Below are 17,021 nucleotides of genomic sequence, written 5' to 3'. Positions count from 1 at the left end.
AAAGGAATGGGCAAATATTAAGCAATACCCGTCTACTTAGGAAGCCAAGACACCTGCGACTTGATGTATTTGGCTCCTGAAACCTCCCTCTTGCAAGAAGGTAGGATGGAGTCAAACTAGTCACACCGTCTTTATTTGCCCTCTTTTCTGAAACTTTTGCCACACCCCCGAGGTTTTACTCTGAGCAACACCCTTGGGTTCTTCTCATTACGGAACAAACAATACCACCTTCAGTATACAGAATCCTACCTTGACAGAAGCCTGTAAGTGATACAAATATATGACTATTGCACATCACTGCATCTGAGGAGGAATAAAAGGCAGTAGTTTCTAACTTCTGCTGTTAAGGATCAAAACATAGTCTGTTTCAGAGAAGAGAATTCCCCCTTCATGTTGACAGATATCCATGGCTGCTTCTCAGTCTCCTTTAATTTTTTTTTTTTTTATTCTCTGGGGTGCCAGGGTGGCTCAGTCAGTTAAGCATCCACCTCCTGATTTCGGCTCAGATCATGATTCACCGTCGTGAGATTGACTCCCATGTCAAACTCCACACTGGAAGTGGGATCTGCTTAAGAGTCTCTCTCTCCATCTCCCTCTGCCCCCCCCCCAAAATCTTATTTATATTATTGTATTCTAGAGTTTCTGTGAAAGCATGATGACCATTTCACTTGAAATCTCTTTCCTTGCCCAATGTTATGCATGCTCATGGTTTCAATTACCATCAAATGGCTTCCCAAACTATCTGCACTCCAGCCCTTCTTCTGAGCTCTGGATATATGCCTGCACTTAGACATCTCCAATTACATTTCTCACAGAGACCCTAACTCGGTGACCCAAGGCATAAGTTCTCATTCCCCAAACACCAAAACAAAAGCAAACTAAAATTTTTCCTGCTGTTTGTCATAGCCCAGTGAGTGGTACCATCAACCCAATGCCCCAGGACTTCATCCTGTGCTTTTCCTTCAACTCCTACATCCAACTGATCACCCAGTCTTACAGATCCTATCATGTGGAGATCTAATAAATCTTTTCAGGTTTTCCATCTTTGGGACCACAATTCAGGCCCAGTCCAGAGTCATTCTTGAGTGGAATAAAACAGCTTTCAAACTATCATTTCCTTTCCCTATCCTCTAATACAAATTACTGGATTGAAGAAAATCTGACTCCATCACATGCCTTCTGTATTACCCCAACCCCCCCAACCTAAAAATGACTTTTTGCTGCCTTCAGCATAAAATCAAATACCTTAAACTGTTAAAATGCAGACTGGCATCCCACACAACTAGCAATTATGATCGCACAGATTGTAGAAGGATCCCAGGAAACAATCCAATCCAAGTGCCTATTGAATAACATTTTAAGGAACATTATTAAAAACTCTAAGAGGAGGGGCACCTGGGTGGCTCAGTCGGTTGAGCGTTTGACTATTTTGACTCAGGTCATGATCCCAAGGTTGTGGGATTGAGCCCCTTTGTCTGGCTCCGTGCTGGGCCTGGAGCCTGTTTGAGATTCTCTCTTTCTCTCTCTCGCTGCCCCTCTCCCTCTGCCCCTTTCCCCTGCTCTCTCTGTCACACACATACACACACACACACACACACACACACTCCCTCTCTCCCTCTCTCTCTCTCAAAAACAAACATCACACAAACAAACCTTTAAGACGATACTGAAAAATATTGACTGACTGAATGAATGCTCTCAAAGTCTAATTTCTATCCTTCCAAATATCAATACCCTTCCAGTAACCAAATTCTACATGCTAGCTTTGAAGTGAGAAAAGATGATTACTTTACTTGTGATACGGTATACAGAATTCACCACGTTTATAACAGGTCTCCTTATCCAGCTACATTGACAAATAACAAGTTGATAAGGGTTATCACCTAAGTCTGGTGTCAATTTTTGACCAAATGTCAAGATCTAATAACTCTCAACCTCCCTATGATGTTAACTACCAGAATACTTTATATCTCACTAGCTTCTGGGGAGTCTAAGAGATAATGCAGTCTGTTTTCATAGAGACAGAAAAGTATCAACCAAAGGACTGAAATGATCAACAAATCAAGGTCAAAGCTTACCTGACTGCTTGCTGCTTAACAGCCTAATGGGAAACTTTGGCTCAGAAACCTGGAGGTGACTTCAAAGTTTGTACTGTTCGATTTCTAACCCTAACACTTAGCACTGCAAGAGATTATCGTTTGGGCTGAGGTTCTAGTCTAGCTTTTAGTGCAGTAATTGGTAGCTCAAGCTGAAGAATATGCACATATAGAGAAAATGTTTACTAATATGAAAAAAGACCTATATAGAAACCAAGAAGAAAAGAAAAACAAAACACAGAGGAGTGAGTTACAAATTGCTAAAATGCACATGCCTACTACAAACTTTGTCAACTGTCAGTTACTAGTACATTCCCAACTTTAATTACCTTCTTACTCATGAATTTTTTAAATGTTGAAATAAAAGATTTTTAAACTTAATTGCAGACACTGTAATTAGAATCTTTAATTATAATTTAGATATGCAACTTTCTTTGCACAATTACACTAGTTAATGATTCTGAGCTAGCAGTGTGTATATGTGTATGTGTGTGTGTGTGCATGTGTGTTTGTTCTTTTGGTTCTTAATTCTTTTTGCTATGCTGCTTTTTCCTCTCAGGCTAATGTCACAACAAATCTGCATCACTGACCTGAACAGGACGTAAGGGTTTGGGTCTATGCACACTACATAGAAATAAATGAGTGTATCAGCTAAGCTACTATAAGTGAAATTAGACTTATTCTTTACTTTTTTTTCTCATTACCAAGTTGCTCCTATAAGATATGATTTAAATATCTTCATATCTACCTGTATATATGAGTAATAGTAATATAAGTGCATCTTCCATATATAATAAATGTCTTCCTCTTTAGAGTGTCACATGTAAGTTTCATTTCTTGGCCACCTATACTAACACAAATTCAAAATCTTCCTCATTATATATTGCTTCTCAGGAAAAGTAATATCAATACTGAAAATAATTCCATTTGGTTATCATGAAGACCAAATAATTCCTTTTCATAAAATGTGTATATGTTTTTGAATTCTGTCTTTCCTAATAGGTTTACAATATGCGTGTGTGTGTGTGTGTGTGTGTGTGTGCACGTGCATGTGTTATATGTATATAGAGGTCACTCAACTGTAATTTTTCCCACCTTCTTTCTTTAGATTTGAACTAATATCAAACAGCACCTGATGACTGACAAAAATACCTCTTGACTCTCACTCAGAATCCTTCCCATATCACACATTATTATGTACACCAATTATCAGTGTATCAACTCTCAGCTTCCATCCAGGCTCCCCTTTTTTGTGAGAAAGTATGTGTGTATCTGTGCACATGTGTGTGTGTGTGGGGGGGGGTGTTCCTTGCCTGTTCATGATGGTTCACTCCTAGAAGTAGATGCTGCTTTCTGAATTTGCTAGTTCTGTGTTGCTTAGAGTCTTCTTTTACCCTGTTTTATTATATATATATATATATTTTTTTTTTTTTCCTTGAGAAAGAGAGAGAGGGAATCTTAAGCAGGATCTATGCCCAGTGCAGAGCCCAACACACAGCTCGATCCCACAACCATGAGATCATGACCTGAGCCAAAACCAAGAGTTGGATGCTCAATTGACTGAGCCACCCAGGCACCCCTACCCTGTTCTATTATTAAAGCACCTGTTCTAGCTAATAATTCATTTTATTAGATTTTGTGTGTTCAAGTTCTGTTATAGCTCCTTTGGTTTGACTGAACTGGTCTGATGACAGAATAAGAATGTATCCACTCAGTGGTCTTGCAATTCATCAGACTTCTTCCAAGCCAACTATTGGTAAGATTAAGTAAGCAAGGTGAATAAAGATGGAAATAATGTAGAAAATCTGACATAACCAAAATAATTCTATAGACCGTAATAGGCTAGGTAATTCAAGGAAAATGTATCATTAGGAAAAAGGTCTAGGGCCTTCAAGTGTCTCAAGAGCCTACTAAGATGTTAAATATGTACTTCAGTTTAGGGAATATCTCCGTATAAAAGTGCACATGTACACACACACATACACACTCCAAAATAGAAAAGGGAAAGTAAAAAAATCAAAATAAGTAATTTTGTTTAAATGTTGCCAACTTCAATTCCACTCAACTCAATTTAACCTATATCATATGGATCCTGAGTGCATTTTAATGTTTAATACAAAGCGTGGCAGGGCCCCCCATATATGAAGCGTATTTGGAGCCGGCTAGAATTGTTTTAAAGTTCCTGAGCTAGATTCACTGAAGAGGGCAAAATTTTTAATTCAATTCAGATGAAGGAGCTTAAATTTGTTCTGTTGCTAATGACTGCACACCTAACAACAGCTACCAGCTTTTTACTTTTAACTTTTGTGCATCAGCTTGTTAATATGTACCTTATTGTTAAGAATGACTGCAGCAAACAGAACCAAAGGCATGTAACTGCTAGGATTAGGATTCCCAGATAATGACTGCTTTACTCACACATGGTCCTGCCCAGTTCTGGGGCATGTTGACCTTAACCTTTCAGTCTTCAACTTCACATGTCAGCACTCCCTGCTCTTGGTTTCAACTTGACATCCGTGGATTCCTAATGTCGAATGCTAAGCTTTAATTCTTGCAGGAGAATCGTAATGCTTTTTTCCATTTTTTTTTTTCTTACTTGACTTGAACCAGAATTTAGGATTTGTAAAAAAAAATATAAATTTCCCAGGGCACCTGGGTGGCTCAGTCGGTTGAGTGTCCGGCTTCGGCTCAGGTCATGATCTTGCGGTTTGTGGGTTCGAGCCCCGCGTCAGGCTCTGTGCTGACAGCTCAGAGGCTGGAGCCTGCTTCCGATCCTGTGTCTCCCTCTCTCTGCCCCTCCCTCATGCATGCTCTGCCTCTCTCCCTCTCTCTCCTTCCCTCTCTCTCTCAAAAATGAATAAACATTTAAAAATTAAAAACAGGGGCGCCTGGGTGGCTCAGTCGGTTGAGCGGCCGACTTCGGCTCAGGTCATGATCTCACGGTCTGTGAGTTCGAGCCCCGCGTCGGGCTCTGTGCTGACAGCTCGGAGCCTGGAGCCTGTTTCGGATTCTGTGTCTCCCTCTCTCTGACCCTCCCCCGTTCATGCTCTGTCTCTCTCTGTCTCAAAAATAAATAAACGTTAAAACAAAAATTAAAAACAAAAAAAAACAAAAAGAAAAAACATAAATTTCCCAACAAATGCCTGCAAGGAATTCCTGCATGAAACACCAAATGATCACAATTTCTTTTCCTTTTTTCTTTTTTTCCTCTAAATTTCAGCTTACGTAAGGTATAATTGACAATAAAATTATAAGACAATTAAGGGTACAAAGTAATGACTGATATACATATACATTGTGAAAGGCTTCCCCCATGTGGTTAATTAACACATCTATCAACTTATATTTCTCTTTGTGTGTGTGTGTGAGAGAGAGAAAACATTCAAGCACTACTCTCTTAGCTAATTTCAATTATAAAATATAGTGTTATTAACTACAGTCACCATGTTTTACATTGGATCTTCAGACCTTATTCATCTTGTAGCTGAAAATCTGTACTCTTTCGCCAACCTCTCCCTATTTCCTCCACCCCTAGCCCCTAGCAACTACTTATCTATCCTCTGTTTCTGAGGTTGAAATATTTTTATTTAAATTTTTTTTTACATTTATTTACTTTTGAGAGACAGAGAAAGACAGAGCACAAGTCGGGGAGGGACAGAGAGAGAGAGGAGACACAGAATTTGAAGCAGACTCCAGGTTCTGAGCTGTTAGCACAGAGCCTGACGCGGGGCTTGAACCTGCAAACCACGAGATCATGACCTGAGCCGAAGTCGGACGCTCAACCGACTGAGCCACCCAGGCGCCCCTGAGATTTTTTTTAAATGTATTCCACATACAAGAGATAGCATGCGGTATTGGTCTTCTTCTGTCTGGCTTATTTCACTTAGCATAATACCCTCAAGGTACAGATTGTTGCTGAAAATCCAGATTTTTGTTTTTTCCCCATGGCCAAATATTATTCACATACAAATCTATATGAATTACATATGTGTGTATAATATATATAATGTTTCCCTATCTTGGCTCTTGTGAATAATGTTGCAATGAACATGGGAGTGCAGAAATCTCTTTGAAATCCTGTTTTCATGACCTTTGCATATATACCCAGAGGGGGAATTGCTGAATCATACAATAGTTCTCTTTTCAAATTTTGAGAAACCCTCTTACAGTTTTCCACAGTGGCTGCAGCAATATACATTTCCACCAACGGTGCACAAGGGTTCCCTTTCCTCCACATCATAAACAACCCTTATCTCTTGTCTTTTTAATGACAGCCATACTAACAGGTGTGAGGTGGTATTGATTTGCATTTTCCTAATGCTCAGTGATGTCGGGCACTTGTCATGTACCAGTTGGTCATTTGTATGTCTTCTTTATAAAAATGTCTATTCGGTCTTCCTTTATAATTTGGACTGTTTGTCTTCTTTTCTATTGAGTTGTGTCAGTTATTTTGGCTATTAACACCTTATCAGATATATGATTTGCAGGTATTTTCTCCCATTGTGTAGAGCTGCCTTTCCATTCTGTCGACAGCTTCTCTTGCTATGCAGAAACTTTGTAGTTTGATGTAGTCCCACTTGCTAAGTTTTGCTTTTGTTGTTAGATCCAAAAAAACATTACCAAGACTGATGTCAAAGGGCTTCTCTCCCATGTTTTCTTCTAGGGGCATTATGGTTTCAGGTGTTCTGTTCAAGTCTTTAATCCATTTTGAGTTGGAGCTCCCTGCTTTCTAAATGTATCCCACAGTATGGTCAGAAGAAAAAGAAGGAGGATTAGTCTAATCCATTGTCACCACTGGAAAAAAGTCAACTTAAACATTTTGCCAAAAATATATGAGTGAGTGTGTCTAAAACCTCCAGGAAATAGGGGCGCTTGGGGTGGCTCAGTCGGTTAAGTGTCTGACTTCGGCTCAGGTCATGATCTCACAGTTCGTGGGTTCAAGCCCCGCTTCGGGCTCTGTGCTGACAGCTCAGAGCCTGGAGCCTGTTTCAGATTCTGTGTCTTCCCTCTCTCTCTGCCCCTCCCCTGTTCACGCTCTGTCTCTGTCTCAAGAGTAAATAAACATTAAAAAAAATTTATAAAACCTCCAGAAAATAAACATTTCATATGTCTAAAAGAAGTACATATTTTTCTATTTTTGATTTTTTTAGTTAGAATAATAAACTTTGCAAAAATAAAAACACAAAAAAGCAAAAACATTAAAAGTAACTGTAAGCACCAATATTCACAACAAAAAATCCACAACATTGAAAATTTGATATTTGGGGTCCTATCTTATTTGCCTTTCTGATTTGGCTGATAATAAGACATCAAAAGTAACATTAAAAGAACTTCCATTTATATACTATCCTGCTAGTTTTTCAGTGTAGTGCTTGACGAAATTCTGACTCTGATTCCACATAGAGGTCAGGTGCTCATTCTCTCTCTTTCTAATATTTGAGAACATCTACCGAGACCAAGTGTACAGATATATTGTCTTTATAGCCAACCAGTAATGTTTGGAAGATGTATTCAGGCTAAATAGGTCTCTGCCATCTTTTCAAGTTCCTGTACACTTAAAATTGACCTGTAGAAAGAGGCAGATTAATATTTCAGATCACAATAGAGATACTGCAAGGGAGGGAGGAGGATTATGTTGAAGAGTAGTATTTTTTTCTGTTGTTGTACAATTGTGGCTAAGGCCTGGAGTTAAGAGGGAAAAAAGCACTTAAATCTGCACATTATAATACGAAAGAACTTCAGAGACTTGCCAGTGTTCGGTATCAAGCCCATCCCCAAAGCTGGGGATCATTACCCCTCTGCCACCTTTCATTTTCAGGTGTCCAAGTCAATTTATGAAAAGGCCCATGAGCGGTACCTGGGTGGCTCAGTCAGCTAAGCGTCTCACTTCAGCTCAGGTTATGATCTTGATCTCACAGTTCCTGAGTTCCAGCCCCAGGGCTCTCTGCTGTCAGGGTAGAGCCCACTTTGGATCCTCTCTATGACCCTCCCCCAAGTGCATGTGGGTGAGAGTGCGTGCTCTTTCTCTCTCAAAAGTAAATAAACATTAAAAATTTTAAAAAGTACTGTGAGGTCAAACAAGTGATTCTGGTGGAAGACAAAGCAAATTTCTTAAAGGATAGAAGTAGCATATTTGCTTCCTGAAGGAAAGGTAGAGAGGTCCCAACGAATTGGCTAACGTTTATAATTGTCCGCATTAAAGGAAAACTTGGTTTTTTTGTTTATTCTAATGAAAAACCTCCACATTTGGCATCCCTCCCCATGGGTTATCAGAGAAAGAAGTCAGGGAAGGGTGACATGGTGGAGGGTAACCAGACAAAGAAAGGATAAGGGCATTTCCTCTAATTCTCACTTCCTGGGCCATAAGGAAGGTGGATGAAAAGTATTTCAACAAAAATTTCTGTAACTGAGCACTATAGTTAGCAGTAGAAATGGAAGAGTTAATACTAAAATATTTATGCTTAATCAATAATTATCTACGATGTGTCTAGCCCACCAGTTTGTAACCCAACTTAACAATTTCCCTCTTACACTCATCTCATTAAAAATAAATAAATAGACAGTGGTCTACAAAACTGTCCAGATTTTACTTATCAAACTCCAAGCAGGTCCTTGAATCCTAGAAAATGGTCCTCAGTAATATAATTATTTTTATTTAACTAATTGTTTACCACACTGTAGCTAGGTACAAGCTATGAAAAGAATATGAAATACAAAGTGTTAATATAAACACTCAAGCAGGGGTAGTGTATTGATATAAACAAGTATCTTTAATTCTCCAAGTATTGGGATAGACTAAATAGGCAGACACATAATTCTACAACACTAAAATTGCCTGTTTATTTTAACTTCCCCCCATATAACGGGAACATTCTATGAAGTAAAAATACTATTTCTAGTACATAAATATACATAGAAATACTATTTCTATGAAGTAAAAATACTATTTAATGAAAAACTCACCATATCTGTATCTGAGACAGGGCCAAAACTGGTCACGTAGATGTTAGTGAAGACTTCAGTAATACTGTCTGGCATGAGAAAAAGAGATTAAACATAGATAATACATAATGAGAGCCACGGAAAGAGAAGGGGTCAAGTACATGGAATGATTAGAAGGCTGTGTGATACTTAGGAATATTGGTCTTTACTTTCTTTTCAACCTTCACAAACAACAAACATTTCTACATTGCTCAATTATTTTATAGGTTCTCACAATCATAAATGCTAAACGCCTAGAAGTATTATGACATTCTTACTTGGAAACTACACTGGATTTAGAGCATTTCGTTTTAAACATAGTTCTGAGAATTAGTAATGTCTTAGAATCTATCTTCGATGAACTAGTTTACAATAAATTTACTATCAGTGCTAAAAATAAAGTATGGTTCGTATGGTTACTGTTTGATATAGTCCTAAATTTTATTTTTAAAGTAAATATTTCAGATGGTATTTCATGATGGTACAGGTTTAGTTTGTAGATTGTAAACTAGTATATCTTCTCAATAAAGCATAAAAATGGATTATTAATCATTAGAAGTAGTTCAAATTAATATAAAAAGCATAATTATTCAGTGCCTTAAAAACAAAAGCAAATAACACATTAATCACAATGGATTACTTCCAAACAAACTTGCCTTTACATGTCCTTAGGAATGTATGAAATGCTAAGATTGAATTGAATTAGATTCAAAAGTTATGCAACTTATTAACTATACCACATTTAACTAGATTGTTCTTTTAACCAGGTGATTTAGATCTTTGGTTTTAAATAAGCCAAATGGTGATGGGGGAAAGGCTCAAAGAAAAGATTTCAAAAGAAAAATTCTTCCAAGGTACTTATATTAAAAAAAAACAATAAATCCCTAATTTTTATTATCATGAATTGAGTGTCTCCTCTCCTGTCAAATCTGTAATTCCACGCAAACAATATCACAGACTATTTTTAATATTATGCTGGACACTAAGTCACCACCATGAAAGAGAGAGTAAATGAAGTTTGGGGTATTGTTTCTACTGAGGCAAAAATTAATAGTAAAAAGGATTTTGAAGTAACAGAGGAGGCTTTGAATGTTTATGCTTCAAAGGCTTGAAAGATAATAACCTGCATGACAGACCTACGAGGTAGTATCTCTGTTGTCATCTCACTATACATGTACTCTGATGTGCATACATAAAGGTAAGGAAATGTGCCCAGTGACCACACATGGTAGAGGGAAAACAGCCAGGTTTTAGAACCCAAGCAATCAGGCTCCTAAGCCGTCAGGGTAAATAAACCAAAGCACTAACCACAGTCAATAATACATTTGAAACTAAAAATGTTTTCTCATTAACTTTCTGTTCGTTGTAATACTCTGCACCAAAAAACATGTAGTGTTCTAAATAAAGGCATTTATTCAGCTTTATTATTTTTCTATCCTAGTTGATTCCCAAAACTGTTTTCATGAAATTTTACCATAAAACTCACATGAGACACAAATATATTTATAAAGTTAATTCTTAGCCACCAGATACCCTAAAGACCTGAACAGGGTCAAGTTCATGGGCATGCAGCTCCTACAGTGTCATACAGCCCTGTGCTCAGAAAAGCCCACTTGGGTTTAATGTCCTGTTTTTGCTCTCCTGAAATTTCTTACTCATCTTTTGAATAAAGGGCCCTTCATTTTCATCTTGGACTAGGCTGCACAAATTACGTAGCTGGTCCTAGACGTGAATTATATGTGCTATTAGAAAGAACTTACGGAAATGAGACTCAGGTTTCTTTGCTTTTTCCTCTTATTCATACCAAATCAATACTGTCACATTTATTCAATAAGCAATTGAATACAACTTTAGTCACTATAGATATCGATTTAAAATGTTCCAGAGAAGAAAAACGTAAATGCTGTGGTAGTCTTCAGCCAAATAGAGCCAAATGAAATTACTCTCCTTAGTCTGGAGTAGTAAAGTTAGAGAAGAGAGATGACAAAATGTGTGAATATATTCATGCTAAGGATATGAGGAATATCCCCTATATGCCAAATGGCAAGAAAAGAGTACAGAAGAGTGTTATCAGTACCTCGTGGCTGCAGGAAAGTGCCAGCTAAGAATCCAAAGAGAGAAAAATAAGATTACCCTCAAAGCTCTAAGCAGTAAGAGCAACACCTAAAGACACAGATATGCAAAATTACCTTAAATAAATGATTTCATGGTTTATTAACTTCATAAGCAGAGTTAAAGAACGTATGCATTGCAGGGAATATTCTCCTGCTAGGGAATTTCAAAAGAAGGAATATCAGCAAGGCAAACACGGACCATGAATACCCAAGAGCTGTCTGAGATCGAGAACGTGATTCTTGGTTGTGGGAAAAGAGTTGTAAACAACAAACGTGAAAAAGTAAAACATTTTGCTGTGATGACTACAGATATCTAATACATCTAACACAGCTTTCTAAGGTTCTACATTCAAAATGCTGTTGTTGATTATAATTTGCCTTTCCATAAGAGAAGAGAAGGGAAAGGAAGGAAGGGGAGGGGAGAGGAGGAGCGAAGAAATGAGATTTTGTGAGTATAAGTTAGTTTGGTATCTTGTGACACTAATATGTCAAGGTCCATAGTATCTTCTGGTTAATTTTTGTTTCCCCATATGGATTTAGAACAGGGTTGAATTGTGTGGTTAATACCTGCTATAATATTCTGATTCACATGGACAGATGTCTACTAGAGTAAACAAATGAACTGAAAATCTGGTGGCAACCCCTGTCTCTTCAGTTTAAGGACTATGAAGACCTTCTCAAGTCCTGATCAAATTGAGTGGACCCACCTTGACTCTCCTGACTCACTGCTTTCACATTGACTATTATCTCTTTCTCTTCCCTTCTTAGTTGATTGCTTATCTGCCTCTAAGTCTCTATTTAAATGTTCTCTCCTCCGAGAGAGGTCCACTCTGCCCCCTGTATAAGGTAAGTCTACTTCCCTCATTTTTTTCCTCTTACACTTCATTTTTTCATAAGATATTTTAGAATTTGTCATTATTTTTATTCCTTAATTTTTGTATTCATTTTTTAGGGTTTCTGTTTGTTTGGTTGGTTGGTTGGTTTATCTCCCCAACCCAATTCAGATTCACAAAAAGACAAGGACTATGTCATTTCTGTCCACTGTTCTATCACCAGTGCTTAGCACAATGCCTGTCACATATTAGGTGCTTTATGTTTGAACTAACAAATAATTTCTAATTATAGTTCATGTAGATTATACACCTTCTCCCAAATATCTCATCAACATTACAAATGGCCATGAATAGCTAAATGGGCACTGTCATTAGTGAAGACAGAGCCCAAACTATCCACTGACAGAGGGAGGTTGAAAGCATATGAAATTGCATCCCAGTGAAGAAAATTTAAATCTAGGAAAAGGGAAGAATAGACCTAGAGAAAGCACTATTTTAGTGGAAACAAAGACTTAACTGCTGATCAGTAAGCGACTTTTAACAGAAATGTATACCATGAGTTACCTCAAAATAATTATTTATAAGCTAAATTCTTGGCTTTAGAAATGCCAACAGCATAATATGCCAAAGAGGATCTTCTATATAGATTTTTCCAAAGGCAAAACAACATGAGGTTAATATTAGGTACTTGAGGAGAAATAATGAATGCACGCAGTAAACGTTAACAAAGGTGTGATCCTTAGGAACAATCATCAAATTCAGGATTTGAAAGGCACCTATCACTGGGGAGAGAGAAGGGAATAATCTGCACAAGGTTACAGAGGGGGTTTCTAATATATTCTGTTGTTTTCCTTCTTTTAAAATTCATCTTAATTTTGGCAAATTCTAAGATTTGATAAAGCTTGACATGAAATAAATGATACTATTCTCTATACTCTACTGAATGTTTGAAATACTTCATAAAAAATAGCAAAAATGGCCCTGAAGGCTATCCAAAATGAACATATCAATAGTTTTAAGAAGGGCTTAAATTCATTGATAAAACTGTTCTTCATTGAGTAATGCAGCATACAATAAAAACCAAACTCACTTTTTTAAAATCCTTTGCAAATAGCTAAGTTTGGTTCCTGAAGACAGTTAACATGTGTAGGAATGTGGGGCATCAGTTGTAAAGAAAGACAGATGTTGTATCAAAAGAGATACAACGTGTCACAAAGATGAGAATATTCTCTCTACATATATGGCAGCAGGGAATTCACTGAAGGACTCTGGGAGAATGTTAGTTGCAAGGCTATTATACTGGAAATGTTATGTTACATTTTTAATGTGGTTCTCCTGAATCAATGGAGATTGAAGACAATGTATCCAGTTTGGGAGATGTTGCAGTAGCTAAAGAGAGAAAAAACAAAACAAAGCAAAACAAAACATGACATTGAGAAAAGGAAAGTGTAGAAGAAATCAAGAGAATAAAGTTTGGGTTTTGTAAAGTAGTACTGTTTTTTTTGTTGTTGTTTTTTAATCTTTATTTTTGAGAGAGTGCAATCAGGGGAGGGGCAGAGAGAGGGGGACAGAGGATCTGAAGCAGGCTCTGTGCTGACAGCATTGTGCCTGATGTGGGGCTAGAACTCAAGAACCGCAAGACCATGACCTGAGCAGAAGTCACATGCTCACCGACTAAGCCACCCAGGTGCCCCAGTAGTATTGTTAAAAGATGCTGAAATAGGACCTTTTGTTTGGTACAAAGGACCTGTAGAACCTGAAAATGAGCAGTTGCCATAGAATTGTAGGGCATAAAACAAATGAGAGAGGACTGGAAATCATTACATCCTCAATGAGGTCCCTCTTACCATCCTATTTTAAAGTGCAAGTGCTCCACAATGTTTCTCCCTGGCTTTACATGTTCACCGACTTATGTTCACTGTTTACTGTCTATATCCATTAATAACTATTGCTACCACATTGCACAGCCCAGATGAACATTTCTATTGTTGCAGGAAGTTCTATCAGATAATACTGGTTTACATCCTCCCACTAGAAGCTAAACTCCATGAAGACAGGGACTTCTGCTTGTTTAGAAAAGTAAAGCCGTAGCACAGAACAACCCCTGGCATAGTGCATTTTCTTAATAAATTTTTCTCAAATAAATTAATACATGAATTATCATTCTTAGTTCAGAGTCATTTAAAGCAGACATTGCATCTGCTATCATAATGCAATAGCCTATTGAGGAGAGATACTATGCAAAATCAAATAAATATACAATTACTGACATGATAATATGCTATAAGAGCATATGAGACTCCTGGAAATACCCAATTCACCTGGTGTCTGAAAATCCATGATCTTTTGATCATGCTTAACCTTAGAACATTTTTATCATCATAAAGAAGCCTTGCACACATCCCCTATCCTACTTCCTCCAGGCTCTCAAAACTAATAATTCAGTTTCAGTTTCTATTGATTTGCCTATTCTGGACATATCATATGAACAGAATCCCTTCTATTCCTATTCCTAGTTCATAGAAAGGTTTTGTTTTTTTTTTTAAACTGAAGAAACGGTGTTGGATTTTGCCAAATACTTTTTATGGAATATGCAGATAAATTATTTGCCCTTTTTATTCTATTAATATGGCATATTACACCAATTTATTCTCATGTATTAAAGCAAATTTATATTCCTGGAATAAGTTTCACTTGGTTTGGGTGCATAATTTTTTATATGTTGCTGGATTTAATTTGCTACTATTTTGTTGAGCATTTCAATGTCTATGTTCATAACGGATACTGGTCTGTAGTTTTCTTTTCATGTAATGCCTTTGTCTTACTTTAGTATCAGAGTAATACTGGAGTAAAAGAATGAGCTGATAAGTATTCTCTTATTTTTAAAGGAGAATTTATGAAATATTGGTGTTAATGTTCCTATAAATGTTTAGCAAGATTCATCAGTGAAGCCATATAAACCTGTAATTTGCTAAGACAGAAGCTGTATATTATTATTATTAATTCTATCTCTTTCTTTATTTAGGTCTATTCAGATTTTCAATTTTTTTGAGTGAGTGTTGGTAGTTTGAATCTTTCTAGGAATTTGTCCAATTCATCTAGGTTATTTAATTTCATGTCCTATAAATGCAATACAAATATATCCCCCTAGAGTATTTTTGTAAGATCATTGAAGCATTATTTACAACAGCCAAGATATGAAAGCAACCCAAGTGCCCAATGACTGATGAATGGAGAAAGAAGATGTGGTGTATATAAAGAATGGAATATTACTCATCCGTAAAAAAGAAAGATCTTGCCATTTGCAACAACATGGATGGGCCTAGAGGGTATTACGCTAAGTGAAATAGGTCAGAGAGGAAAAAAACAAATTCCTTACGATTTCATTTATATGTGGAATCTAAAAACAAAATGAACAAACGGAGAAAACAAACAGACTTTCAAATACAAAGAACAAACTGGTAGTTTTCTGGGGGAACGGTGGGTGGAAGGATAAGCAATATAGAAAAAGGAGATTAAGAGGCACCAAAAAAAAAAAAAATCCCACAACAGGAACAAAACACTCCTCCTAAAAGAAAATGATTAGCCAGGAAGGAGAATCCAGAGAAGCAATGGAATCAAAAGTAGAGAAGAATATGGTGTCTGAAAGATTAGAGATAGGAGTGTTAGGCAATTTACACCCCTATGAAGAAGGGAGTGATAGACAGTCACTGTTGGTGAAAGACGAAGCAATCTGAGGTCTAGAATTTTCACTGCATTTGGAGACATGGGGGCCATTCATGGAGGAAAGAATATGCACAGAGGCCAACATGGAGTAGGAGAAATGGGAGAGAAGAAGAAAGAGCTGGAGTGATTTTAAACAACTCTTAAGACGTTTGACTGTAAAGGGAAGAGAACTCTAGCAACAGAGGAAGGTGCAGAGGGAAGAGACAGTTCTTTGTTTGCTTGTTTAAGGTGGAAGATGTTTGAGCAGATGGCAATACAGATGGAGGGACTGAGGTAGAGAGAAAAGATCAGTGATAGAGGAACATTTCTGAGTAAGCAGGCAGTGCATGCATTAAAAGAGACTGACAACGCATACACAGAAAGAAGGAGGAGGGAATATCCTTGATTACACTGGGAGTGAACAGAGTGTGGAAATAAATGGAAGTAGGTTTTTAGGTCTGGTGGCAGAAGGGTAAAGTAAGTTACTGGATAAAAGAGAAATGTTATGTGCAAAATATCTGTACCTCATTCTCAGTATAATAGATAAAGATTCCAGCAAAAAGTTTGATATTTCAGCAATTATAGTAACAACATTTAAAACAGTACCTATGCATTGAAGACCACAGTGATGTCTGCTGCCAGTTCTTTGTCCATACTCCCTTGACAATGACAATTCTCCTAAGAGCTAAGGTATTCTGACGCAAGCACCTTTGATTCTCTGCCTCACGGCTCTCCCTGGCTGTGCAGGCCAGACTGGAATTGCAGGGAAGTTGGGAACAACCATCAATCACTGATTGATGGCAGTGGGAGGACATAGAACGCAGCTTTCACTCCTCCTCACTGGAGACAACTCTCAGTCCTGTCCCACACCATTTCCTAGAAAACTCAGCGGGCGAGAGGGAATTAAACCCCAGTTGCCCTCAGCAGTAACCTGCTCAGTAGCATACCCTGTTTGGGGTCCTTTCTCTTCCCTGTGTTGCTTAGCTGTCTCCTCTTCTAGTACCTCCTGATATTAATTCCAAAGTTAATGCTTATCTGAGAGTCTGCTTCTGAGAGAAACCAAAGCTAAATGCAAAATTATTCAGTTATTCTAAGAAGAAAAAAATGATAATAATGAAAGACATGGGAAAGATCTTAATTGTATTCACTGGAGCTAACCATCCAAACAATAAGCTATACTGTCTTTACGTCTGTAGTTTGGATATTAATAGTGATATTAATAAGGACACTAACTTACAATACTGGCAGAAAAATCAAACTGTGGATGAAATTAGATCATACTAATAATTTTG

General features: G+C 37.4%; 1 protein-coding gene across 3 annotated transcripts in view; it reads right to left on the bottom strand.

Moving 5' to 3' along the window:
- The window catches only part of GABRA2 (gamma-aminobutyric acid type A receptor subunit alpha2), a 127,136-nt gene that overhangs the window by 68,324 nt on the left and 41,791 nt on the right, over positions 1-17,021 (bottom strand). For all 3 annotated transcript variants that reach the window (XM_053217404.1, XM_053217405.1, XM_053217406.1), the window contains one exon: positions 9,060-9,127. In XM_053217404.1, the coding sequence (XP_053073379.1) occupies positions 9,060-9,127 (68 nt within the window). The remainder of the gene's footprint in view (positions 1-9,059; positions 9,128-17,021) is intronic.

The sequence above is a fragment of the Acinonyx jubatus genome, chromosome B1, assembly GCF_027475565.1.
Source record: "Acinonyx jubatus isolate Ajub_Pintada_27869175 chromosome B1, VMU_Ajub_asm_v1.0, whole genome shotgun sequence".
NCBI lineage: Eukaryota > Metazoa > Chordata > Mammalia > Carnivora > Felidae > Acinonyx > Acinonyx jubatus.
This window is presented reverse-complemented; position numbering and strand designations above follow the sequence as displayed.